We start from the raw sequence: 14,057 nt of genomic DNA, 5'->3' as shown, positions 1-14,057 counted from the left end.
AGAAAGATGGAGCTGATGGTAAAATGACGTCAGCTAGTGTAAAAACGGCAGCGTGAAGATTACACGTGTTTAAATCTTCGATTATTAAATTAAATCAATGTTTTAATCAATGTTCGCCTCTGTCAGTGCGCCCCAGGGTGGCTGTGGCTACAATGTAGCTGCCATCACCAGTGTGTGAATGTGTGTGTGAATGGGTGGATGACTGGATATGTAAAGCGCTTTGGGGTCCTTAGGGACTAGTAAAGCGCTATATAAATACAGGCCATTTACCATTTACCATTTAATTTTAGTTTTTATTCCTAGTCTTTAGATTTAAGGGACATCTGTCGCTCTGTTCTGCGCCTGCGCACCGGCCAACGCCTCAAACAGCGGCCGCTCCAGTAATCAATAAGTTATTACGTTATTGGTGATTCATCTCATCGCTGGCTGTGGGTTACCCGGTTATCGGGACCAGGACCAGGACCAAGTCCATTACAAGGACCAAGACCAGGTCTATGACTAAGGCCCAGGAATAAAAAGAGCAGGAATAACATGGAGGATTATTTTGGGTTGCTTAGATCAGATGTTCCACTTCCTGTTTTAGAACCTCAGCTGACCACATAAATATCCTCCCCCACTCGTGGGGTGGAAGGGGGGGGGGATTATTGGATGCACCATCTGTGGAGGCTGGACTCTGTAGGGTCACGGGTTTGACCTCCTGGTTTAATCGATGTTTAAATGATATCAAGGGTGAAAATCTGCTCTGAGATCAGTGATTTTGTGTGTTTTGTCTCAGACGTGATGGAGAAATCGAGCAGCCAGTATGACTCCTTCCTTTTCTGGAGGCAGCCAATCCCGGCTCTCGACCTATCTGAGCTGGAGGACCTGGGTTTGATAGACTGTGAGGCGGCCAACAGCGGGAAGGGAAGGGAGAAGAAGACGCTGGAGCTGTGGAGCTGTGATGAAGAGGTGAGGCTAAAACAGGTGACACATGAAAATGTCCCACTGAGCAGTGTCCGACGAGCCGATATTTCCCAAATCATTATTTGGGAAAAATCTGTGATACAACACTCAAATCTCTGACAGCAGTTTTCAAAGTACTGCAGGCCTGATCATGTGATCAGTTCCAGGTGTATTTACCTCACAGCAGGTGAACACACTCCTGCTGAGAAAGTGCGAACACAAACAAAGGAAATATTGCTTCTAATGGAGACGCTCCAGCTTCAGCTCCAGCTCCAGCTGCTTTATCTGCACCTGCATGTAGATTTAGTGTACAGTTCCTGTGGGTGGTGCTGTGAGTGCTTCCATTGGCTGTTTCCAGAGGACATGAGACACTACACATATCAGGTGACTCTGGGTTCACCAGACCGACAAGCTCAAGTCCACACTCCAGACTTTCCTCTCCCGGCCGAGCCAACAATAAATTGTTCTCTCTTTGCCCCACACAGCCACAGTTTCCAACATCACGGTTACTGCACGCGTGTCACACCACAGACAAAAGCAGAGTGGAAACCTGACATCATGTCCACAGGAAAGAAATCTCCACGTCCTTCACTTACACGGGGGCTTCACTTTTCCTCACTGCTAATATGAAGTAATGCAGTCAGTCAGATGACACGAGGAAGCTGTTTTCCCTGCAGACGTGCTGATGGTACGAAAGTGGTGTGATGTAGTTATGTATGTCGTAAACTCTTTGGATAAAGAGTGTTTGGGTAAAAACAGATTATTTTATTTATTTTATTGCATAAAATAGCTCTGATTGCAGAGTTTCTGACTCCACGTGACTCAGGCTCTCCTCCACAAATCCCAACATCACAGCTAACAGCTGGATTTTAGCCCAACAGCCATTTCCTGCTGTAGACACAGACAGTAAAGTGACAGTAGATCCTGGTTTAACATGAACTGACTGCTGCAGCACTACAGTGATTCCCTCACACTGATGTTTAGCTTCACTGTCCTTATTTTCCTCTGAGGCACGGGTGGTCAACTCCAGGCCTCGAGAGCCGGTGTCCTTTAGGTTTTAGATGTGTCCTTGATCCAACACAACTGATTCAAATGGCTAAATGACCTCCTCAGCATGTCTCGAAGTTCTCCAGAGGCCTGGTAATGAACTAATCATTTGATTCAGGTGTGTTGACCCAGGGTGAGGTCTAAAACCTGCAGGATGCCGGCTCTCGAGGCCTGGAGTTGGCCACCCCTGCTCTGAGGTATCGATCCTGTCACTAGTTAATGGCAGGCTCCGTACTGACTGGAGGGGGCGCTGTTTTTAAAACTTCACACATGAAGTTACACTATTGAGCCCTGCTCTCAGGATCTAACATAGATGTAAGTTAGCCTTTCTGCATGTAGAGTTTACTCCCCTCTTGGATTTTGCCCTTGGGCTGCGCTGTACAGAGACCTGTTGTTAATTGAAATGTGTCATTCCCTGTGTCTCCTGCAGAGGGAGCTGTCAGAGTTCTCCTCCTTTAATTACTGGAGAGCTCCGATTGCCGCTGTGGACGCCCTGCTTGCTGACCTGCTGCTGTGAAGCCAGCTAACCTCTGACCTCAGACCACACTGAAGCAAAGATGCAGGGTCTGCAGGACAGCACGTTAGGTGCACCACACTTCCAGTTTTCTTCCTGGGTGGAACAGGAAGTGTGGTGCTCTTTGAACCCTTTGATTATCGTTTGGTAAAATAAATTTGACTTGTGATGGAGCAGCTGATGTTTGAAGAACTGCGTCACCCTCTCAGGTGAGGTTCACCTGCAGAACTGAAGGAGATGATGTGACTGGTGTGACAAGGCTTTTTAATTTTCTGGTTTTTGAACAGACGCCTGTGAAGATCACATTGTTCTGTTTCATCTGTGCCTCTTTTCTTTTGTTACAGCTGTTCAGGTTAACCTCACAGTCTGCCCTGTTTATTATTTATTTATTTATTTGTGTAGCTGTAATCAAACCTCGCACTCCTGCCAACAACAATAAAAAAAGTCCACAGTTACTCGTAAGTTTGGCTTTTATTACAGTAAAAGTAACTAATAAAGTCACACGATCATTAACTGGCCATGTATGTGAATTACAGTGACTATGGAGTAAACCTCGTCATACACGATGAATAAATTCGTGTTCAGCTTCAGGGTCAGAAACACCTCTGTGACATCACTGAGTAATGTTCACAGCACATACCCGAGTGATTACCTCATCACCTGCTGATGATTACAGAATGAGTCGGATAATCAATACATTTGATCAGCAGCTCCTGAAAAATGATCCTCTGAACAGAACCTCTTTCTTCTTGTGCCCGGCGCCTGGTGGTGGATTATGGTTAACGGAGTCGAACATCACAGAAGAAGAAACTTGATTTCTATCATGTGCCTCAGAGCTTCAAACCTCCCTGCACCTGTTAAACAGCGTTTGATTGGTCCATAGGCGCTACAGGTGCAACTGACAGGAAACCCAGGTGTGCTTCTCTGTGATCTCTGCTGCAGGATTTAGCAGAGCTGCCCACGCACCTGAGCCATCAGCAGGTCTGTGCTGTTACCTGATTAGAAGTACTTTCTTATGTTTCACACCTGAACATCGAAAGTGGAGGTTTAAGCTCTTTCAGATCAAAACCCGGCTGACACGCATTTATTTGACCAATCACGTCTCCAAACATCAGGTCTTATTGGTCTGATTCCTCTCAGGTTAATCATGCATCAAGATAATTTTCTTCTTCTATGATCACCTGGGGTCATAGATCATCTCAGAGAAAACGCACACATCTGTCCTGTCCAACGTGACAGCTCACAAAAACCCATTATCCCTTTAAATAATCGAAACACGTCGAACAGACTATCACTTTTCTTTTTTTATTGGAGATTTATGAATAATTTAAGAACTTAATTTATACATATTTAAATGTGAAATTCCAGAAAACAAAACGCACGACTCTTCTTCTACTACTCCCAACATGTCGTACTCTTCTTTGCTGCGCAGGCGGGAATCAGCCTCTCCTGTTGGCTGATCTGTGGTCAGCCTCGGTCACTGCATCACAGCCCTGTGATGCACACTCTGTTCTTCAAACTGACCTCAGATCTCTTCGCCTCCGCCGGCACAGAGCCCGCCCCCTGGCAGGTTAACACTCTCCGGCTTCCACCTCCGGTGTCGCGGGGCCGCCATCTTTGTAGCACATTAAACATTTTTTTTTTAAAAAAATACCTGTTTGTGAAGGTTTTCTGAGCAGATAAGCGCACCTTTCCGGGTCCCATCCACGCCAGGAGGCGTACGATCGCGAGAACCTTGAGATAAGAAGGTAAAGCAGCTTTATTTTAACTTGTTCCAGCTTACATGCGCGCAGGCTAACGGCTAACATAGCTATAAGCTTTACAGAGGACCACACTTCCTTTGAAGACTTTCAACATAAAATAGTGTACGGTCCAACTGTGGATTTCAGGTACACTTTTACCGTTAATCAGTAGTTTATTGGTTTATTTGCTATTAATTAGCCGAGGGGAAAATACTATAAATTTACATTAGTTGTAATATGAATTTTACCTGCATTTTCGTCAAAAACGGACTATAGGCAGATATCTTCATGACAATAATGTCTGGTTTTCTTCACTTCCAAAGCCTGTTGGCTGAATGTTGTTATTGAGGGCTACCAAATGATTGAAATGCACTTTAAGATCTTTACTCAGAATTTTCAGGAAACATATTTGATTCACAAATACTAAATGGCATTAATCTGAACAATCCCTGTTAATAGTCCTAACGCTGACAGGAGTGCGATGATGACGGTTTACAGTTTTACAAAAACATTTAAATCACTGGACGGCTGTAAAGGCTCTTATTTTGAAGGTTACACCCTTATCATCCGGCCGCGTCTCGCTAACTTTTCTCCGTAAACAGACTCGCTAGAGTCGGACGGGCCAAGCTCTCTTAGTGTTCGGCATTCATGTTCTGGTGCGGTTCTAGTCTTGAAGTGTACGCCTGACTGCACCCATTCTTCCGTAGCACGGATCACAAAACAAGCACAAGCTCCCGCAGACGCCCACGGTGGGGCGGCTAGCATCGAGCCGCTAAGGTTAGCAGCGAGGAGTAGCGCGGCCCCACAAACCTGGAGCCGGTAAGTACTCCCTTCGTCGGCCGCCGCGGGACCACAGCCGCCCGCCGCGGGACCACAGCCGCCCGCGTGCTCCGGCTCGCGTCCTCCGCACGAAGGTGGAATTGCGCGCGCGCCAGAGTCAACCTTTCCGCACGAGGCTCCGGTGAGCGGTATGACTGCGCGCGCTCCGACAACACCGACTAACCGGATGTGGAAGTAGTTTTTTCTCCGCGTGTAAAATAGGAAATTTCTGTGTGACTTCCCCCGGAAAACCAACAACTTAATATCAAACGGTTTCCTGTCGGTGTTGTTGTGACCGTGGCGGCGGTGCGGGTGGCGAAGAAGAGCACGGACAGGCTGCGCGGGGCGACGCAGCTCATGGCGGAATTTTTCTGCCCGTCGAGGCGCCTAAAATGGCTCCTCGGCCGCGGAGAAGAATCTCGTCCTTCTCTGCTGTTTCGCAATCACGAGAGCGGTGTGACTACCCGATTTCCATTATCGGACACGGCCTGGGGCACGTTCTGGTAAAATAAAAGCATTCGGTCGGGTGTGAGCCTCCACAACCCGCTCACAGCGGGCCTGGGGGGGTTCAGTCAGCCCCCTGGTGCACTTTAGCAGGTTTCTGTAGCCCTGCCGTGCTAAACCCTCAGCTACGGACCCGTTATCCGACACACACAGGTTTTTGTTCTTTGTGTCTTTTAAAGAGGAGCTAACCCACTGCACATGAGTAGATGTTAGCAAACACACTTTACATTTCTGCTCTTAAAACATAAGCGGGCAACTTCAACTTGAGCCTTACCGACGGAGCAGGCGCAGATGAACCATGTGTGTCCGATAATAGACACCTAACTGTTAGCTTCAGATAAGCGAGCTGGTACGTTTGAAGGAGTTGTTTAATCAGACAGGCTGAGAGAAGTTAAACAGTGTTTTTAAGAAATGTTGAATTAAAGGTTTTTGTTGGTCATAAACAACACCCTGCAAATAAAGGATGGACACTGCAGCTTTCATTGGCTGTTTGAGGATGCCTGAAGTTACTGATTGGGAGAATTGATCAGCTGTATCGATCCCTTTCTGCAGATGTCGCTGGTCGATTTGGGGAAGCGGCTGCTAGAGGCAGCCCGGAAAGGTCAGGATGACGAAGTTCGAAATTTGATGGCCAACGGGGCGCCGTTCACCACTGACTGGGTGAGACTCTGCTGCATGCTTTTTTTTTTTTTTAAATAGCACTAATAATGGGATGGGAACGTCAGCAGGCGGCACAGTGGTTAGCACTGTTGCCTCACAGCAAGAGTTCAGTTCCACCATCAGGCCGGGGTCTTTCTGTGTCGAGTTTGCGTGGGTTCTCTCCGGGTACTCCGGCGTCCTCCCACAGTCCAAAGACTTGTTAGCGGGTTAGGTTAAAGTTAGGTGTGAATGTGAGTGGTTGCCTGTGTCTATGTGTTAGCCCTGCAACAGAATGGCAACCTGTCCAGGGTGTACCCCGCCTCTCACCCTAAGACAGCTGGGATAGGCTCCAGCGCCCCTGAACAGGATACGCGGAAGTGAGTGGATGAAGGGTGGGACTTGAACCTTGAAAAAGAGTTGTTTCTGAGACTCTGAGATAGAAAGCTGCACCTGAGCTCACCTGTTCTGGCTCCTTCTCACTCACCTTCAGCTTGGGACGTCCCCGCTCCACCTGGCCGCTCAGCACGGCCATTACTCCACTGCCGACGTCCTGCTGAGGGCCGGTGTCAGCAGAGACGCCCGCACCAAAGTGGACCGCACCCCGCTGCATATGGCTGCCGCCGAGGGACACACGGTCATCGTGGAGCTGCTGGTCCGGGTAAGACGGCTTGTCTTCATTGGAAGGCTCTGTGTGCTCTAAGCGCTGTGATCTTTGACATATGTGGACCTCCCTTTTAGAACGGCGCTGACATCAACGCCAAAGACATGCTGAAGATGACGGCGCTGCACTGGGCAGCACAGCATGGGCACCACAGCGTGGCTGAAACGCTCATCAAGCACGGCGCTGACGTACACGCGCTCAGCAAATTCGACAAGACGCCATTCGACATCGCCATGGACATCCAGAACACGGAGCTGATGCTGCTGCTGCAGGTGAGTCGACAAGCAGAAGCAGAACATTGAGGTTTCAGTGTGACAGAAAGGTTACAGGTGTGCTCGCACTCTGCAGCGAGGTCGATAACAGAGACTTTCAGGCTGCCCGGAGATCAGGTGAGGCAGACATTTCGCCCGAGTTGTTTTGTGTAGGAATGTTTGTTGCCGGGAGGCCGTAATCAGAGCTGTCTGAGGAAAGGATCTTTAATGCTTCCTTTATTGCCTCCTTTAGCAGAGGAGACACTGGAGTGTTCTTTATGAAAGGGGAGCAGAAAACGCTATCCCATAATTCATAGCAGCAGACTGGAACAATGGATCAATGTTCATTATAACAACATTTTCTGTCTGGTGCAGTGAGCTGCTGAGAGTTTCTGTGCTGCAGTCACTGATAGAATTTATTTACAGCCGTTTCACGTCCGTGACACCGTCAGTCAGCTGAGAGCAGCTCGAGTGATGACAGCACTTGTGTTACTGTGCTTCAGTAGCACAAACACTCAGTCAATAATCCGACAGACTAACACACTTGTCTTTGTTTCACTTGTTGTTTACTGCAGAGAGGCGCTGTGTGTGCACACTGCTGTGAAAAATAAGCTGAGTTCAGTTTGTTGCTGCTGTGAAATCCTGCTTTAATGACAAGCTTTGCTGTAAACACACAGAGGTCTGAGCTAATTGTACCGTGACAGACGCGTGGCAGAGACGACCACATTTTCAGCACTTTTATTTCTGGTTGTCGTACCTCACACACGGCTGCAGCTTTTCAGTTGCTGTCTAACACACACCAACGACAACAACGGGACCCAGTGCACTCTGCTTTGAAGCTGTTGAGGCGCGGTTGCTGCTCGGGTGTGTCCGCGTCCCCCACAGCCGCGCCACACATGCACTTCTCAAAAGGTTGATTCTATTCATCTGGACCCTTCGTCATCATCCAGGTGACTTCTTCAGTCTCAGCTGACTTCAGGTTTCCAACCTTATAAACGGGACATTTGCACAATGACTAAAACTAGCCCCACTGAAGGAACAATGGGCTGTCAGATCCTTGGGGTGGGCCAATTTTTGGGGTTTAAAAGCCACAGAGACGCGGTGTTTAGAAAAAATGTGTCTCAGCTGCTCCGATACGCCTGACATGTACGGGATCACTACAGGTTTTCGCTTGGGCGGCAGTTGTGCGTCAGCTTTTAGATGTCCCCCATTACTGATGGAAATCTCACAGTCTAAGAAGGCTAAGCTGCCACTTTTCATATCCTCCCTGGTGAATTTGATGTGTCGGTCCACCGAGTTAATGTGATCCGTGAATTGTGGAACGTCCTGAGATTTGATTTTCACCCAGGTGTCATCCACATACCTGAACCAATGGCTTGGTGATGTTCCAGGGTAGGATAGCAAAGCCCTCTTCTCCACTTCTGAAACGGATGAAATGAAGACACAGTTCAAACACATGTAGTCGATGCTGAGAGTGGTCCTGTTGCTGAGGTTGGGGTTATCCTGTAATCTCTTACGAACTAGGGCTGGGCCATATTATACCGTTCACGGTAATACCGGTACAATGTTAGGCAATGATAACAAAATAAAATATTGTGATAGAATACGGGTAAAACATGCACGCGCAGTGCCTTTGTTTATAATACGCACATGGTGGAAAAAGCATGGCAGCAACAGAGAATGAGAAGGGGGGAAAGCGGCTCGTTGAGTGAAACGGATGAACCAGAATTGGTTTGTAAAAATGCTGCAACTTCAGTGATGTGGAACTGGTTTGGTGTTGTCTGCCAGATACACAACAAAGCACTTTTTTTTTTTTTTTGTAGAACATGCAAGCGGGCGTCGTTATTGCCATATTTGTCGGACGGAGGTGCTCTTAAATCAGGGAGTAATCTGGGTCCAAACCTCCGTCAGCTTCAGGTCCCAAAGTCAAACGAACACTGCACCATCACTGAGAGTTAACCTCTTAAGCCTGAAGGGGGTTTCTGAGCTTCATGCTCGAAAATGCAATGCCCAAATTTAATTGGTTATTTCTCTGCAATTACAAACTCTGTGCTTACAGTCTTGGTATCAAAATAAAGCTAACACTTGTGAGATTTCATCAGAGGTGTAACTATTGAAGCAGATATTACTGTGTCAAAGTTACTGAGACTGGAACACAGAAAAAGTAAGTAGATTTTATCCTTGCGTAATTCTTTTTAAAATTTTTAGCATATAACCCTTTTAAAAATATGCCTCAGATCACATTTGGTTCCAGAATTTCAGTAACCAACATAATATAATAAGCAACATAATATAAACATCATCTGTGCAAAGATTTATGTTTCTAAAGTGAAACAGTGAAAAATTACAGCCCTGGGTAAGCCAATCTCTGTCTTAGCGTATTTGCGCCGCTGTGTGTTTTTGTGGTTTTCTTTTGCGGTTCATTCAGTGAATTTTGGTCTGATCGTGGTGAAGCTTGGTGTGTGGAGTCAGTGATAGCCCTGGAAGCTAACCAGTCTATCTTTAGCCGGTTACATGAAGTCTGGAGAATTTCCGGTTCGGTTTTGTTTGTTTAGCAGTCTTCTGCGCATTTACATAACTGCTCGTTTAATCATGGCTTGTTTTCAATGTATTTGGTGGTTGTAGAAATGGTTTATATGACATTTTAGCTGAGATTCAGAGGTTTCTGTGGACACCACATGTCTGGACTTATATTTCTCACCCCGTGTTATAACCAATTAAACGTGATCTCCTCCTTTTTGCCCCCGGTACCAGGGGCATGGGGCTGAAGTGGTTGATAACTGTCTAAATTCTTTCATCCTTAATAAAATGATCAGCGTAGCTGTTTTACCAGGTGTAACTATGAAGTTTAACATCCAGGCATCCATGAAAACAGAATTTATTACATTATGTTATTACATTACATTTGCACTGTTAAATGTTTTTATAGCTTTAATGCACAAAAAAACAGCTGCTTTTTTAAGTGAAAACAAATGGATGGGTTTTTTGTTTTATTTTCAATTTGTCAGTTATATTGTTATCGCAAATTTTCAAATATATATATCGTGATAAATATTTTTGGCCATATCGCCCTGCTCTATTACGAACTACCTCCAACACTTCAGTGACTGGGATGCAAGTGAAGAGAGGTGTAACATGGAATGAGACCATGGTTTCATCTGCCTCCATAATGACTCAACATGTCTGGATGTTCAGAGCTGCCGACCAACGGGCTTAGGATCGAAGCCAGAAACTCTGACATGCTATAGGTGACCAAGGTGATCATGCAATCACACGTTCTGATAACATCTCCCCTCATAACAGGAAACAGGAATCATAGCAGCCTGGATCCTAACCTATCCCAACCCCTTTACACCCACAGCCGGCAGAAGAAAAGGACATGGGGGGCGTTCCAAAAGTCTCTCCTGTGTCTTTGTACAGTGTTTACAGGAAGTGGGTGGGGTTACTTTGTATGATTGTAGGGTCTTTGCCTTTCAGTACAAAGCACCTGCGCACACCTGATGGCGCCAGAGTGAGGATAAATGCTACTAACAGAAGCCTCCTGATTGGTTGATTCTGCGGAGGTAGAAATGCAGAAAAAGGCACCTTTAAATTAATGAATGCTTCACTGTGTGTGTGTGTGTGTGTGTGTGTGTGTGTGTGTGTGTGTGTGTGTAGGAGGGCATGCAGAATCAGGTGAATATGAACCAGGTGAGCATGAATGTGGAGACGAGCAGCACCACCAACCAACCACAGTTCATCATCCAGGGCATACCTGCCATTCAGGGGGGCGTGGTCAACCTGGCCGAGCTGCTCAACAAGGCCAATGCAGGTGAGATGTGTGCACACACACAGAGCCCTTTTCCATCTCTACCTCTTTGGTCGGCACGTCACAGCTTGACACGGTGGTAGCAGCTGGTCATTTTTCAGTACTTACTACACCGGGGTTTCCAAGCGATCCAAAAATGCAACCTCAGCAGATTTCTTGCCACCGAATGGCTGGTCAGTGGAAATACTCTGTGAGTCACGAGAGCGCCTCCTTCACGCCATTTTTGAAATGCTGCACAAACAGTACCGCGGTCCCCGACACCGATGAGAAGCCGCAGACCGCATCGCTGTAACGACCCCCTTTTGTTTTTCAGGAGACTCTGAGGAAGCGATGGCTGCCAGCGCTCTTGACTCCAACATCCAGCACGCCACCGTCGTAAACGAAGGTGGTCAGAGGGTCATCACCATAGTAACCGACCAGCACGGAAACCTGCAGACAACAGGAGGGATGGCACAGCCGTTCTTCGTCACCATGCAGCATGGACAGCAGAGTATGATGCTGATGCCTTTGAACAGGAAGTGGCGGGAAGTCCTGAGGCCATTTACATCCTGATTTTTTTTTTATCTTATCCAGTGCTTGCCGTGCCTGCCAACACCGTGACAGAGGAGGTGGTGACGGAGGAGCCGCAGCCTCCGCCCTCCAGGAAGAGGAAGCTGGAGGTGACCAACAACCACAACAACACGGGAGAGACGGTGAGCGCCGCCTCCACACTGTGATCAGTGACCTCTGACCTCTGAACGCCGCTCACAGTTTCAGCGAGCTGCGTTTTACAGTGTATAGAAAACAACACTGACCCCAGGCCTAACAAGATGTCACCCTGCCAATGACCCACTGTAGTCTTGAGGGACCATAAAGAAGCGTGTGTGTGTGTGTGTGTGTGTCAGATTTGTATAAACCTGCAGAGCTGTGTTCGCCTGAATGATGTGTGCCAGCTCCACTGTGTGTGGATCTAAAGTTGATTTCATCCAATGCTTTTATTTTGAATATGGCTCTGTAGCGCCGTTAACATGGCCGTGCCTCTTGGAACCACGCCACAAACCCAACAGGAAGTTAGACCGTTGTCGTTGCCCCGCTGTAATTGAATTGGATTTGAATCGGGGATCATTTGTGAGCCGGTGCTGTGGGTGGGTTCACAGTGTGGGTTAGTTTGGAGCGAAATTTCCCCAAAAGAGTTGCAAATGCGTACGGCGTGATCCTCGAGTGTGATGTCCAAACCTGAAGTCCAGTTTCATGAATCTGACAATTTCCTCTTTCGAAATCCCCTCAGTGCTACAAATGTCTGAAACCACACCAGCATTCAATACGTGTGCACACGTCACACCACATGGGTTTCTCTCCGTGGTTTGGGTGGGGTGCGCTGGTCTGTATGGTTTTGTGCTGATCGATGAGGATTATTTGTTTTCCTGCAGGAGCTGTTGCAGAGGCAGCTGCAGGAGGCCAACAGGAAGGCGCAGGAGTACCGACAGCAGCTGCTGAGGAAGGAGCAGGAGGCGGAGGAGTACCGCATCAAGCTGGAGGCCATGGCCCAGAGTCAGGCTGGCACCGCCACCGCAAACACGGCGGCTGGCGCCACCAACGCTGCTGCCAGCCCCGAGGAGGTGGTGGGAGGAGAGGAGGATGAGGAGGAGGGATCTGGCGGCGTGGTGGAGGAGGAGGGCGAGATGGTGGTGCTGCAGGAGGGGGGCATCATCATGGAGGGAGAGGAGGGTCAAGTGACGCTGGTGGAGGCGGGGGGAGAGGCGACGGAGGTGAGCTCCTAACGGAGCGCAGCAGGCGGGATTTGCACGATGTACTCATGCCCACAAAAAGACCTGATCCTGGCGTGACACATGCTTCAACAGGGGGCGGAGTTCGGCTCAGCGCCATCCAGACTCCCCGGTTTAGAAACCTTTCACTTCTTTTTTTCAGCAGGGTCCAAAATGGCTGCCGCGTAGAGGACATTGATGACCCAAGGAGGAAGAGGGACCTTGTTTACCCTCAGCCATTTGTTCCCCGAATGCCGCTTTAACGTGTTTCCTCTGCCCGGCGCTGGCGGAGAGGAAGCTTCTTCAAATGTTCCTTCTATGGACTGATTCCTGCCACTCACACCCGCTTTACCCCCTTCACCATCCAGCGGAGGGTGCTGTGAAAGGAGCCGGTTTTCCAGGAATGCTCGGACTCTGCTGTGTTCTTCCGATGTGACCTTGTGTTCATGAGCTGCAGGAAGCGTTACTCTGTCTTCCTGTGACCTTTGACCTGAGCTGAACCAGCTCCATCATGGACTCTGTTCATTAATTATGATGTTGTTTCCAGGTGGTTTCTAAAGGGGCACGCTAAGGTCAGGTGACTATTGATGTCACTACTGAAGTCACATGACCAGCAGTGTGACGCTGCCCTGCTCCACCCTCCTCCACCTCACTCATCTACATAACCGTCCTTAAATTTGGTCTTTTAACTCCTCCCACTTTGGTTTGTGACACTTACATGTTTTGATTTTTACACCAACATCAGACTGGTCACATCACCTCAAGGTCACCGCCACAGCTGTCTCGTAAGCAAACAGCTGTTCTGTGTAAATGCTTCACCGTGAATAATGTGTTTCCTGTTAGAATCTTTCACTTCCTGTCAGGACAGGAAGTGCTAAACGCTAATTCATTCCAGGATACTCTAGACAGGAAATGGAAACCTTAATTGGCCTGCCAGGTGAAAAGTGTCAAGTATAGCTGAGCTTGCCTGATCCTGGACAGTGTGCCTCACCTGCACTGCTCCACCGCTCACTTTTTCATTTCAGAGATAGGCGATGTCACACCTGAGGCTGCAGGAGTGCTCCTCTGCGAGGCTCATGTCTGCCCAGCCTGCTCCCTTATAGAAGCCCACCTGAGAACACACCTGTCCTCCATCACCTGTATAACTTCAGCCATTTTTATACACTCAGTGACGTTGACTTTTTCAGTGTACATATAAATTTGTATTTTTGTAAACTGTACCTTAATGCTTCATGATGATGATGGCGGCTGCCTGTGTACCTGTGATCTCAGGTAAACGCTTCTTCCTTTCAATAAAAGCTTGTTTCATAAGCTAATAGCGAGGTGTTTACTGACCTTAAGGAAATGTCCTGTTTTAGTTTAGCTCCTGTCCTGTAGCTTACAGG

At 47.9% G+C, this 14,057-nt stretch overlaps 2 protein-coding genes and 1 long non-coding RNA gene across 6 annotated transcripts in view; 2 read left to right on the top strand and 1 right to left on the bottom strand.

Annotated features, from left to right (window-relative positions):
* mllt11 (MLLT11 transcription factor 7 cofactor) overlaps positions 1-2,965 on the top strand; it is a 3,167-nt gene extending 202 nt beyond the window's left edge. Inside the window, exons 2-3 of the mRNA XM_085262895.1 lie at positions 776-948; positions 2,420-2,965. Coding sequence (XP_085119021.1) covers positions 781-948; positions 2,420-2,506 — 255 coding nt within the window. The 5' untranslated portion in view covers positions 776-780 and the 3' untranslated portion in view covers positions 2,507-2,965. The remainder of the gene's footprint in view (positions 1-775; positions 949-2,419) is intronic.
* Positions 2,966-3,792: 827 nt separating this feature from the next.
* Positions 3,793-4,816, bottom strand: LOC146548438 (uncharacterized). The gene is made up of 2 exons (XR_014890477.1): positions 4,494-4,816; positions 3,793-4,237 (listed from the first exon to the last, which is right to left on the bottom strand). It is a non-coding gene; the product is annotated as an uncharacterized LOC146548438 (long non-coding RNA).
* On the top strand, positions 4,112-13,988 carry gabpb2a (GA binding protein transcription factor subunit beta 2a). Of its 4 annotated transcripts, none has more exons than XM_085262891.1 (8): positions 4,112-4,251; positions 6,121-6,228; positions 6,698-6,865; positions 6,946-7,140; positions 10,777-10,930; positions 11,241-11,417; positions 11,501-11,619; positions 12,337-13,988. In XM_085262891.1, the coding sequence occupies exons 2-8, from the start codon at positions 6,121-6,123 to the stop codon at positions 12,685-12,687; spliced, it is 1,272 nt and encodes a 423-aa protein (XP_085119017.1). In that variant the 5' UTR covers positions 4,112-4,251; the 3' UTR covers positions 12,688-13,988. The 4 variants fall into 4 exon arrangements, with proteins under 4 accessions (XP_085119017.1, XP_085119016.1, XP_085119015.1 ...); XM_085262890.1 differs by lacking the exon at positions 4,112-4,251 and adding an exon at positions 4,835-5,064; XM_085262889.1 differs by lacking the exon at positions 4,112-4,251 and adding an exon at positions 5,249-5,567.
* The last annotated feature ends 69 nt before the right edge of the window (positions 13,989-14,057 follow it).

Source organism: Mchenga conophoros, linkage group LG22 (assembly GCF_057382185.1).
Source record: "Mchenga conophoros isolate Kocher_MC1m ecotype Shallow Benthic linkage group LG22, M_conophoros_male_GT1.1, whole genome shotgun sequence".
In the NCBI taxonomy this organism is placed as follows: domain Eukaryota; kingdom Metazoa; phylum Chordata; class Actinopteri; order Cichliformes; family Cichlidae; genus Mchenga; species Mchenga conophoros.
Note: the sequence above shows the minus strand (reverse complement) of the source record. Positions and strands in the feature narration are given on the sequence as shown.

Coding starts and splice junctions, on each gene's coding strand:
- gabpb2a (XM_085262889.1), top strand. CDS start 5,457: ATGGCTCCTCGGCCGCGGAGAAGAATCTCGTCCTTCTCTGCTGTTTCG. Junction 6,229..6,697: donor CGCCGTTCACCACTGACTGG/GTGAGACTCTGC, acceptor ACTCACCTTCAG/CTTGGGACGTCCCCGCTCCA. Junction 11,620..12,336: donor ACAACAACACGGGAGAGACG/GTGAGCGCCGCC, acceptor GTTTTCCTGCAG/GAGCTGTTGCAGAGGCAGCT.